The sequence below is a fragment of the Buteo buteo genome, chromosome 1, assembly GCF_964188355.1.
Source record: "Buteo buteo chromosome 1, bButBut1.hap1.1, whole genome shotgun sequence".
Lineage (NCBI taxonomy): Eukaryota > Metazoa > Chordata > Aves > Accipitriformes > Accipitridae > Buteo > Buteo buteo.
The window spans coordinates 56,871,305-56,884,186 of record NC_134171.1 but is presented as its reverse complement, the minus strand read 5'-3'; the positions used below and the strand labels follow the sequence as shown (position 1 = coordinate 56,884,186).

Below are 12,882 nucleotides of genomic sequence, written 5' to 3'. Positions count from 1 at the left end.
CCAGTTTACAGAAAAGTGTTCACACAAATATTTGCACCAGGATAACTAAATTGTTCTAAAATCACATTTTTATTTGAAAGATAGACTGGAGAGCATACCAAAATACTGGAGCAGCCTTAGCAGATTTCAAGTCTATCACAGTTAGTGTTAAATGTAACCAATCCCTGCCACCATAGTTAGTTGTAGCATTCTGCAAAGCAGCAAACCTGGGTTGTTTGGAGGGAGTCAGTGACATAATTCATTATTGCAACGCGTGGCTTCATGCTGCAAAGTGTGGCTCAGCTGTTTGTCCTGATGTTTCTTCATTGTGGTGAAAATGCTTATGACCAAATGTTTTCAAATGCAGCTGCCTAAAATCATATTCCTATATTCTTATTTATACAAAAGCATGCACACAACTTGAATTTTAGAGGCATAGAGCACTGGTTGCTCCGTTTCTTCAGTGCTCATTTTCTCTGGAAATCAGCCCTTTTGGGGTTGTGTCAAGTGTAGAATTAGGAGTTTTGCTATAGTTGCCTAATACAAAAGCTTTGGTCTTGAGTATTTTTTCATTTGCTCCTTTTGCTCTTTGCCATGAGTGTAGAATTTTTATTCATCCTACTGAAAATGTCACTAGACCAGCAAACCAAAAGCTTACTGCTTGTAATCAAAAGCAAAGATTGGTCTGAAAAGCTGTACCAGGAAATAGGAGAACAAAGCTAGTGGGAACTAAATTATTGTGGATAGCAAGACCCATATGTTCAGCAACCTAGTGAAATCTATGCACTATTTTTCTGTGTGATTTGCAAACAGCAAATAGCACTGCATCCTTTGCTTCTTGGGAATTTTCATGGGTTAGCACCCAAAACAGAAATTTAAAACAAAATTTGGGAGGGCCTACTCCAACAATGTAGCTTAGCAGGCATCTCACAAATGAGGGGAAGGAGGGCAGCAAGAATAAGCTGCCAGATATTAAGTCTGCAATACGTGGCTTAGTTTGCAAGAGTAGGCTGCAAGCAACTTATTTATCAGAGTGTGGTTCATTTCAAATTTAGGTCGATGCACAAACTGGTTTTGCCCAGGGATACTCTAGCTCATTGCATGTCTGTAGCCTTACTTTAATCTGCTGTGCAGGCCATACATGTGAATTGAAAGACATCTCTCTGACACTGAGGGTTTGTTACTCATCTCTCTGGATCCTCTTAGCATTCATTCTAGAGATGACTTTACTCCTTGGCTTATAAAATATACATTGGATGAACACATCTTTCTGAATGCACCAAATGCACGTATCTTAGAAAATGCTCTTGGGGAAGATACTTCTGAGTTTCCTACTGAAGTATTACTTTCTTCTATGTTCAACCAACGTAGTTCAAATGCTGGATTAACTATGATAAAAGCTGCAAGGGCAGGAGATAGCATCAGAGTGTGTGTTCAGCTGGGTTGTTTTAATAACATTTCCATGTACTGTCCAAGTACTGCATGATGCCATTTCTGCTGGCAGGTGACTCCTATAAAATTTTAGTTTTGATGAATATGGCTATTGTAGCTGGATTTTCTCACCTGTCAGACATTGCATTCATACAGAAAGGCTGTTTTGTCTTATTAGCTGTCACTTTGATTTGTAAAGAACTATTATGGGGGGTCTGCAACTGTGATGCTAATATATGGGGGCTGGATAACACTGCTGTTTCGGCTCTGTTACACAGCAAGGGCATGCACTTGACACAGAAGGTTACAGTGGTCTTGGTCATACTTGGATATTAAAATATATTAGAAGAGACAGAAGCTTATGTATCTTAAGTGATATTTCTGCACTTCTGTAAAGTAGTGTGTGTTTTTTGTAGCTTGTTCTGCATTTGTGTAAAATATGCTGTTGTGTATTTTCTGACATTTCATTGTAACTTAGATTTTTCAGAACAAGCCAGGTAACAATTACATTGGGTATCGTATGGTTCTAACAGGTTAAATGGCATTCATTGATGAAATAGTTGATTAATATAAATATATTATTTTCCATTAAAACATATGTGCTCTGCTGAGTTGTGTGAACATATGTGGAAGTGTTCAAAAGCCTTAGTGAAATTTAGGATGAATATTAAAGGGCACTCAAGTTTATCTTTCAAAAGCTTGGGAAGTTAAAATAGATGAAAGTTATAGTAGCCTTTTAAATACAGCAGAGTATTAAAAGAATATTAAGCAATGGGTATTAATATCTTGTTAATTAACTCTTTAGTAGTATTTGGCTCAGTGTTCAGCTGTAACACATCTTGAGCATAAGGTTTATGCTGATGTTCAGTTTACTGTTGTTAGAATAACTACTGAAAATGAATCCCTTTAAGATGAACTTCCAAAACTCATACTCCAAGAATACGATCCATTCATCACTCCTGTTAGTTCAGCTTGACTTCAGGCTGTAAATATGTAAAACTGGGCTTCCTGAAGATTGTATAAAAGTCCTGACTGCTATCGCTTGAGATAACAAGGAGTGCGTAGATATAGATAAGTATCTTAACTATTTAGCTTCCAGTCTGAAGTTGGCAACAGCAAAATCATTAAACTGTAAATCATGAAAGATGATTTGAAAGTTTTATTTTGGTAGTCTGTTACATCAGCAGGATTTTCTTATGGTGTACATTATAAAATATCAGCAGAGTTGATTTATGAGAGAAGAGCATGCAAGGCAATTTCAAATTAGATCATAACAAAAGTAGGATAAGGCAAAGGAATCCGTTTTTTGTTCCCTGTGTTACTTTTCATTTTATTACATGCTGATCTTCTGCGTGGATCCAGCTGGCTCTGCCTAGTGTCATTCAGGTGTTTGTGCTGTGCTCCCGGGGACTCCCGGTTGTGTGGGGGCCAGGGTGTGCCTGGCACAGCTCACACACTTGGGCTTTGAGCCTCACTTCTGATGTGTTCATGTCTCATCCATTTCCTGCTTAACAGGAGAAGCTCTTAGCTTATATGACTGTAGCTTTTCAATATCCCCTTAAAATCATTGCAAGGAGGAGCTTCCATCTAGCTGCTTGGCAGTGTCTTCAGTTTAGTGCTGCCAGTGCTTTTGAAGTCTTGCTGATGTCCTATTACCCAAACTGGAAATTGCTTCCTTTTGATGGTCTGTAGCGGGCTTTTTACCTCATCTTAGCAGGTGATTTGCTGCTTTCTTACAGCATTGAAGTTGGAAGCAGAGAACAAAGAGGCAGGGAGCTTGAGTGGTTCAGAATTTTTCCCCAAATTGCAGGGAGCAGGAAAATGCAAGGCTGTCATGTTTGGTGGGATCTAAAAATAGTTGTAGTTGACTCCACCCCTCTATGACTTGCTTCCAGGAACATGTTGAGCTAATGAATGTGAAGTATATTTAATGCATGTGCAGTCTATTTCCTACCATCTTTCAAATTCTCCCAGTGCCCTTAAGAGTTTTAAATTTGTCTTTTTTTATCCAGTTTTCTGAAATAAACCTTTAATATTAATGTGAGGTGATTTAATGCAGTATGAAATTCTGTTTCAGATAAATCCAAACAATTTGACTTCTATAGGTACATCTTCCAGCACTCAAAACAGTTGCATTTAATAATGAAAAAGTCAATAATCTCTCAAGTGTATTGGAGAAGTAATTTTCCTTTCTTACAGGACTTTGTTGTGGTCATGCATTTTTCCTGAACCTTGAGAACTGCCTTAAAAGCATTGCTTGAACATTGCCACATGACTGATTTTACAACCAGCAACATTTGTCATGCTTAAAATGACTAACCAGTATTAGCATTTAACAGCTTTTCTGTGTGATATATAAGCTGTTTTACTAGTTATGTAGCAATGATATCAGTAAGCTGTTACGTTTTATATAAAGGTACACAGAACTAGGAGCTTCCCGTCTAAAAAGATGGATGCCTATGAGGAAGAAACAGTATTCATATGAATCAGAAGGGGCTAATTAGCACCTTCTATGACATATATTTTAGTAGTCAATGCATTTCTTGAAGTTTGAAGGCTTTAGACTAAAACAGAAGAAGAAAGCCCCTTCAGGAAAAAGGATCTGCAGTACGGTCTGAGGAGATTTAAACAAGCAGCTCTGTTTGTAAACTGCTGTAAAAGCCCATCTGATGAAACATTCCTATGCTTCTGTCTGCTGCTAGACGACCAGTTTTGTGTTCTCCAGATGACAGGTCTTTCTTCGTTAACATCTCAGTATCCATGCTTTCGTGGAGAAACAGCGCAGGTTTCTTTTATGCAGGGTCTTGATCTTTGATGAGGCACTGATGTGGGTTGTTTGACCACTGACCAAGTTGGTTTTGGCTTTTAAGTCTGCTGTTGCTAGTGTATTTACAACTTGCATCTTATGTCTTTTGTTAAGTATTTCACACATACAACTAGCAATGATTGAAATTTTCCACACATTTTCCAAAGCATAACCTAAAATAAAATAGTAAATAATGTTAAAGCAAGACAGTTGTTAAAAATGTGCTTTTTAAGGACATATTGTGGGTTTTCATGGTCTCTGACATTTGATGCTTGCCTTTTGTTGTCTCAATACAGTAATCTTAACAGAGTTTCTTTTATGAGCCTAAATTTTGCATTTTAATATGCGTTTATTAGCCTTAGATTTTGCATCTTAATAAAAGTCTGAGATATAGTCCTCAAGCATTTTGCATATAAAAGTAATAGTATGGATATGTTAAAATTCATTAATTGTTCTGGTAAGGTCATGCGGACTTAACTTTTAGAGAATACACTGTATTACCAATACAGAGGTCACAGTTTTACTGAGGTACCAAGACATTTCTTTTCTTGACTCTTATTCCCTTGTAGTAAGAAATTTGATTGATTGAGCATAGCATGTAGAGGCAAGGTGACAACTTTCCCTCTGTGTGGGCTCAAGGAATGATGTTTATATTGCTGCGGCACTCCAGAAGAGATTATGCTGCTGAGGACAGTAACTTAGATGTTATGATTTTGCTCTGCTATGTAAATAGATTTGTGTTTATACTACAGAGCCTGACCCTATTAGTTGTAAAACAAATATGAGATATGAAACAATGTTTTTCAGAAGATTTGAAATCCAAAAGTGTCCTTAGTATCTATACTGACTCCTGAAATGGGGAGAAAAATTGAGCTTCAGCAAGAAGGAAAAAAAAAAGCTGCGCAGATTTTCTTCAGTGCGAATCTGGATATTCAGGACAGATAGTTAGCTGTGCTGGTACTGTAGAAGACTTGTATCAAAGGGAACCTTAATGCAGCTATGCTCTCTCTTAGCTGGGTTTGAGTCATGTAGTCCAGAAGAGATTGGTCTTTGTTTTGGGAAATCAGTTCGGCTGTGCAGCTGCTGAAGAGGATTGAACTGAGCTGTCAGTCACTGACCCGGATACCTGCACTCTGAACTGTCTGACATGGGGATGTAACACCGTATCTTTCTGCTGCCTTTGAACCAGGTTCAAGGCGGTGGGTTGTCAGGTCTGTGTAACTGATTCCTTCAGCCTAGGTGAGGAACATTGTGACCAACCATAAGGTAATAAATACAGCATGAAGCCAAAAAGGTCGAGGACTTAGCTGAGACCAACTGTGCCTTTATTCTTCCTGGGTAGTGTGACTAAAGGGAAAAGAAGGGAAAAAGAACACATTTGGTATAAATGCAGCATTATTCTCAAAAGTAGTCATTTAATTTTATACAACAAACCAAATTGTGTTGCTTCTCCTTCATCTCTTTCTCCCTCTCTCCAAATATAACAATTTCATTTAGCCTTACCACATCAAGACTAGTTGAAAAGAAACAACTGGAGTATTTGCAATTATTTTAAACTGTAGAGATTTGTTCTCTGCTGTCCCTGGAGGCCTAAAATGCTGTTTCTTTGCCTCTTAAAATCCTATTAGTCTTACTTTCTCCATCATTATGAGGGTGATCATGTTTCTGTTCCTCTCATTATGTCACAAGCTGTCTTGATTTTTTTTTTTATTTCCAGCCCAGTCATTTCTTATGTAAAAACAAATCCTGCTCCATCTAGTTTGAGTATGAATGATTACAGCAAACAGATTTTAACCTATATAAGTAAAGTCAAATATTAACAAAGCTTTGCTTTCACATAGTATTTCAAAGGTGAAAAGGAATATCAGGATGAATTAAATAAGGTGGATTTTGCATTTGCAGACTGTCTGAAATAAGTGCTCATCTAATGGATATTATGATGCATGTCACGTAGTAAAACTATTACTAAATAAGTCTTGTAATTTTCTTTTTGTTGGTCTGTTATTAGGATCCATACTATAGATTTAATGATGTGATGTACAGATGGATCTCACTGGATAACTGGACTTACAGCAGGACATTCAAAACTCCTTTTGACATCAGGTATGCAGTAAACACATGTCTAAAATAGTTCTGTGCCATCTTTCATGCAGAATTGCTAGCTGCTTAGTACTTTCGTGTCTAATAAAGCAAATTATGCAATAACAGCTGCAAAGCTGTTGCTAAAGAACACTTCAGTAGTTGCTTTTTCCTATTTTTTTAAATTGTTAAAAATTACTTATGAATTGCCAACGAAGGAAGGATAATACTTAGGCTGATTGGAAGCTAGCCCATCTTATATCTGGTGGGCATGTGAACATGCTGTGTTGCAGACTTGAGCCACTTCAGCTGTCATCTTAATTTGACTATTTAAAGATATAATGTAGCCAGACTAAGTCAAATATTTTTGGAGGTAGTTGAGACAACTGCTGCTAAAGATAATGGTGGCATACATTTTTATATTGTCTGTCTCCTGTGTGTTTTTAACCCTAGGTATTCTAACAGTTTTTTATGCATATGTTATCTTCTGTAGAAAGTGGCAGAAAGTGAATTTGGTTTTTGAGGGAGTAGATACAGTAGCACAGATCCTGATCAACAATATCACTCTTGGGAGAACAGACAACATGTTCAACAGATATGTAAGTAATGTGTTTATTTCTGAAGGTGCTTCTGTTTTTTCTTCAAAGCCCTTTTGTGCTGAGCATTTTCAGTGCATTCAAGTACACATAAAAATAGGTCCCTGGACGCAGGAAGTGTTGACCTGAGAACTGCATGTGTAATCAGATAACTGTTAGAAAGAGAAGTGTACTTATCTTTTCAGTAGCAGCAGGGTCAGATCTGGAGGTGAACGTGTCTTGTTCTAAATGAGTGGACCCATGCAACAGGATCACTTCAGCTAATAATATAAGTCTTGCTTCTTGGGATCTGTCACAGCTCCAAGAAAATATAAGCTTAAATCTGTTATATTAGCTGTAAATCTGCTTACTAATTGGTATTAGAATGGTTTAAATGTAAATACTGAAATGAAAATGCACGTGTTGCAAAGACTTTGTGTTTCCATGCTTTTTTTATATAGGGTTTTTGATTTTTAATATTGGTCTTTTGATAACATTGTCTTGCATTTTTGGGCTTAGCCTATGTCAGCATGAGAGAACTCATCATGGAATGATCTTCAGAGTGGCAAAAACAGTCAAACTAATTTTATAGCTTTAAAATATAAAATTATTCTGGGTACTGGCGTAAGCGACAATCCTTACTTTTCTCTTAAAAGAATCAAAAAAGAAAAACTTAGAGGAAGAATGTTAGTGAAATAACTGAATTACAGAGGAAATCTGGTGTCTTCATATCTCAGCGTTTACCATTCTGGCAGGTTTTATTGCAGTGGTACTGGCCTGAGACATGAGAGCTATATTCTGCCACCTGGGTCTGTGTGACCTGGGACGAATCACTTAGTTTATCTGTGCCTTAGTTTTACCATCTATAAAATAAGAAATTTCATAGAGCTTTTATGAAATTGTAATTATTTACTATTTGGAGAGTATCTAAAGGATTGCCAGTAGCAGGCTCTGTAGAATTGGGAAGTGATATTATTTTGCCCTTATTTCTGCAACTTCATTCTGCCTCAGATTGTAACAGTTCATGAAATGGCCTTCACTGTAAAACCAGAGTGAACTGTTTTAAATTGAGCCTAGGATTACTGTGACCCAGACTTCTGCTTTGTTCACCTGTTCCACATGACAACTATGTCTGCAGAAAGGACTCTGTGAAGGCTCTGTATGGGGGATGCTATTTGCTTTGTAATTTCCTGCTGTATGCTACAGACATAAGTGATGCTAGCTGGGCTGCTCACAAGTTGGAAAAAATTGCCAAGACTTGGTTTGTCACATTGTGAAGAAGAAATGGGTATTAGCCATTGGAACCATATTGTCTTGATAGCACAGGGTAATTCTGAAACCAAACATTTATCCTTCTGTCCAGCCACACTGAAGTGGATTTTGTGAGCTAGTGAGGAAGCCCCCACATGCTTTATTTGGTGCTGGCATAGAATGTGTATCTGTACATTTGGGGGTAAGAGTGCAGCTGGCATGAAATACACAGCTTTGCAGCATTCACGCAAAAGGCAGCTCAGTGTTTTGTGGTAGGTAAGCTGGCAGCACAGTGTGAGTTGGAAGGACTCCTGTATAGACCAGCTTTCTGTGTTGGAACAAGGTGTCTTTCTAAAGATGCAGATGAGTTCTGAGTGAGGAAGGAGGGTAAGGATTCTCTTGCCACCCTTATCCTTCAAACACTTCTGTGAGCAAGCAGAGTGCTGCAGCCTGCAATGGGGGCTCAGTATGGGGAAAGTGGTTTGCCCAGAAACATCTCCTTGTATCTGGAATGTTACTGTGTATTTTCTTTTTTCAGCTTAAGAAGCAGCTTTTCATTTCCTTCAAAACCACAGTCTGTTGAGATCATAGTTCAAATGCCTTTGAATAATATATGTATGGTAGTAAAATCCCAGTGTAACAGTGATTATAAATCTCATAAATAAATGTCAGCTCTGTAATGATTTTCTTCTGTTTTCTTGACCTAGAGCTTTGATATTACCAGCATGATCAAGGAGGTCAATTTTGTTGAAGTCCGTTTCTTATCAGCTGTTTCATATGCAGCAGAGCAGAGCAGATGTCACAAAGCATACAGCATCCCCCCGGCGTGCCCTCCACCTGTGCAGAAAGGAGAGTGCCACGCTAATTTCATCAGAAAGGTAGGGGCAGAATTGTCTTGTCCCTGGCTTCAGGCTTGGAAAGAGGAATGCACCACATGCTGTCCTTACAGATGTATTCTGAAATCTGCAATGTCATTTTATAAGTAGGGCATATTTTTCATTGCAGCTTCCTTCTCCTGTCCCCCCAGAAACCTGTAATCTAGCATGTCGATAATACAAGAAGCATAAGAAGGCCAGGCTTCATATCTAGCCGATAAGAATGTTTAAAAGGCTGTTTTCCTCAAGGAGTCAGCAAGGAGACTTGCTGCTAAGAGAGCAGGATAGCATTGGGAAATGTGTAATCATTACATTTTGATCCACTGGGTGAGTTTAGCAATGTGTGCTGACAATAGAGTTCACTGTTGCAAATACCAGTGTATATTGCCAAGGCTGTAAAAATCTCAGCCAAGCAGCTTTGTGAGTGTTTGCTATTGCTCATGTGCTGTGCTATTTATACAGGGCAGCTCTAGCATGTCCCAAGAAGTGTTATCCAACAGAGGACCTGTTCTCATCTTATTGCAGTGCTGTGAAGTGTGACTTTTAAGTACATATTCAGTGAAAATAACAATGTAATATACAATGAATGAAGCTCAGAAATTCTGATTTAAGACATGGCTTCATCGCTGTTAAAACTTACTCAAGGCAAACTACCGTTTCAGTAGTATACATTTCTGATAGCTTTGCAGCAGCTAGAGACAATGGCTAGGTGATCTTATTTTGAAATTTCTCTTTTTGGGTGTTTGTCTCTACTTAAATGCTTTTCTTTTTAACAATTTTTAATCTTTTCAGTAAAGTCCTTCTAGATCCTCCTCAAAAAAATTACTGGAATCCTGTTGATCTAAATCTGGATGTGATTTCCTTTAAAATTTGTTAATGGAAAGATAGGCTCCATGTTGTCCTGGGAATATCCTTCAGGATTAAGATGTTGTCTTTATTACTACTTGCTGCTAATTTTATTTTCACAGCATTTTAGAAAGTTGATTAATTCTTCTGAGTTCACCATGTTTCTTAGAAATCAGTGCAGGCAGGAGCTTGGAAGGAAGAAGGCACTTAAACAGCTGTGGACTTATTTATAGAGCAAAAATGGCCAGGAATTGCTTTATGCTTTACTGAACTATACCTTTACATTTGTAAGAAACTACCTTAGTGCTCTTCCTCAAAGGAGTTGTTTGACTGTACTTGGAAGCAGCTTCAGACATTTCCAGAAACATTTCTAGTTCCAAGTATATGGCAACAACAGCAGTGATGTCACATTTAAAAGTAAACAAACAAACTAGAACATTGCTAAAGTAAGCTGGCTGCTTACCATCTTAAAGTAGTGGAGAGCTGTTTACACGTTTGAGGTTCACTATTAAGTGCAGTAAACGTATCTAAATCTTAATAGGAATTTGTGGCAAAACGCAAGCCTTTCACTGGTAATGTACTTCAGTGATACAAGCATATTGTTCTTATGACATACTATTTCTGATAGCAGTCGCTGCAATATTATTAGTGAAACCTGACAATCTGTCAGTGATTCATTTGTTTATTTTTTATGAAGGGAAAATTACTCTCAATCTGACTTGTTTTCTAAGAATGTGTTGTCCCTGTTTTTACACTTGAAATAGGTACAGTGCTTGCTTCCTGGAAGGCTCTTTTGCAACTTGATAGGCAGGCAGGCTGACTCCAGCGATGCAAGGGATAGGCCAGACTTTGTGTGGTGTGGTTTGCCAAAATTAGTATGCCTCGGCTGTAAGTTATTAGTCTCTAAATTTAGAACTGTAGGTCACTGTACGAGACTTTAAGGAGATCTATTGTATTTGCTTTGGGGGCTGGGGCTGTGTGAAGCTTGGAGGGCAGCTGAATAGATGTCTTCAAGGGATTTGTTAACTAGAGGTCTGACCAGGTTTGAAAACAGCTAAATGGAGAGCAGTGTAGGTACTTCTCTACCTGACCAGCATTTTATAATTCTGACAGTTATTCTGATGTTGGAACCAGAACTAAGCTATTTCTCAACCATGTTTTTGTTCCCTTTGTTTTTGTATGAGAGAATCATAAAAAGGGGATAAACAGTGAACATGGCTGAACCAGACATACACATCTCTTTCCTTGTACTAATCTATGGTGTTACACAAAAAATAGGGGATAAGGTATTTCAGATATACCCACAATTTTTAATTTGATATTGTTCTTTTAGATTAACATTTGTAACCATTGGTTTTCTGCTTACTTTGTGGTTTAGGTATACCATTAAATACTGACATTACAAACTAAGGTAATTCAGAGCTGAATTGAGAGTAACCTGCTGGCTTGGTTTTTTTGATCTTTACTGGGTTGTTTACAGTGGTGGGCTAAGTGGTATTTTGCTCTCTCACTAATATAAAATTTTGCTACATATGGATGTTTAATACAAAATTGTATTTTTTATATAATACAGGTAGTAGAAGCGGAGTTCTGGTCAAGAAATAAGAGAAACATTACTGTAGGCTCTTCCGGGTTTATAGAAATTGGAAAAATTCTTTCAGTGCCTGACAATATTTTATTTCTAGGTAGCAAATTATTTTTATTTCTGGCACAGCATCAATGTCTGTGTGAAAAATAGGCAATTGTAACATAATCATTCTGTATTCCAGGAGCAGTGTTCATTTAGTTGGGACTGGGGCCCTTCTTTCCCCACTCAAGGAATCTGGAAAGATGTTAGGATTGAGGCCTATAACCATTATCACCTGATTTACTTTTCTTTGACTTCTTTCTTTGGTAAGTCATGTTACTACTTTTTATTGTTGTTTCACCTTTGGAATACAAACCATTTTATTGTTAAGCTCAATTAACTGCCAGTTTAGGAAAGGTTCTATTGTTTTATTATGACTTTGTGTGTAGTTCTTCCCACAGCACACCCTTTTAGGTCTTGAAACAGTGCTTCAGTACAAACAATAGTGATTAAAAATGTTAGAATTCAGAATCTTTTTTTGCTTGAAGATCTCTGAATAACTGCAGAAATATATTTAGTATAGCTAAGGTTAGTCCCTGTTCTCCTGTTTTGAAGCATTTCTTTTTTATTGGTATGTGTTTTCACCAAGACTCCCAATAAATATGTCTCACTCCCAATAAATATGTCTCACTTTTGTCTCACCTCCATTTAAAACAAAGGCAAAGCTGCTGTGGGAATTTAGTTTTGTGTTGGGAAGACCAATGCACAGTGAGCAGAGTTTCAAGAGCACAGAGTTTTCAGGACATAACATGAAGTCTGAGAGAGAAAAGCAGTTGTGCTATGCAAGGATAATTTGTTAAGGCTGCAATTTGAGAGGATAGCCTCCTGCATTCCTGCTACCTAACTTACCGAACCGGTTTCCTCCCTTGACGTGGTCTTTGATTTTCCTCTCCTTTGTCCTGAAGATCATTGCAGCTGAGCAAAAGTAGTTAATTTTCTGTTGAAACTCTCTGTAAACGGTAATATGCCCCATTGTAGACCACCCGCATGCTTTCTTTCACTGCCTGTTGAGCCCAGTCTTCAGTGGAGTAAAGGCTAGCACGTGAGTCCTCTGCACTGGGTTGAATTTCAGCCCTTGGGAATAGAGTTGTTGTGTATGAATAAAAGAGGAAGACGTCACTCCCTGGCTGCTTTTAAAGCTTCCTGAAATAGCTGCAGGTCTTAGCTAGAATTAACGTGACTGGAATTTCCATGGAAAGCCCCAGCACAGAGTCTGTGTGCTCTAAAATTTAGTTACAGTAAAAATCTTTTCTGGTCCCTCCCACATTCCCACAACTCCACCTTCTGGTAGGTAAACTCTTGCTCTCTGGATAAGCAGAGAAAACCACTTTCATTCAGCAGAGAGTGGTTTGGAAGCAGAGCCAGAGCTTATTAGTATTCAAACATAATAACATTTGAAAAATAAGAGTAAAT

General features: G+C 37.9%; 1 protein-coding gene and 1 long non-coding RNA gene across 15 annotated transcripts in view; one reads left to right on the top strand and one right to left on the bottom strand.

Moving 5' to 3' along the window:
- The window catches only part of MANBA (mannosidase beta), a 79,724-nt gene that overhangs the window by 9,560 nt on the left and 57,282 nt on the right, over positions 1 to 12,882 (top strand). For all 14 annotated transcript variants that reach the window (XM_075031943.1, XM_075032004.1, XM_075031952.1 and 11 more), the window contains 4 exons: positions 6,225 to 6,319; positions 6,789 to 6,894; positions 8,829 to 8,999; positions 11,612 to 11,735. In XM_075031943.1, the coding sequence (XP_074888044.1) occupies positions 6,225 to 6,319; positions 6,789 to 6,894; positions 8,829 to 8,999; positions 11,612 to 11,735 (496 nt within the window). The remainder of the gene's footprint in view (positions 1 to 6,224; positions 6,320 to 6,788; positions 6,895 to 8,828; positions 9,000 to 11,611; positions 11,736 to 12,882) is intronic.
- Positions 1,629 to 12,870, bottom strand: LOC142032852 (uncharacterized). Its single transcript, XR_012651014.1, has 3 exons — positions 12,319 to 12,870; positions 8,843 to 8,958; positions 1,629 to 4,389 (listed from the first exon to the last, which is right to left on the bottom strand). It is a non-coding gene; the product is annotated as an uncharacterized LOC142032852 (long non-coding RNA).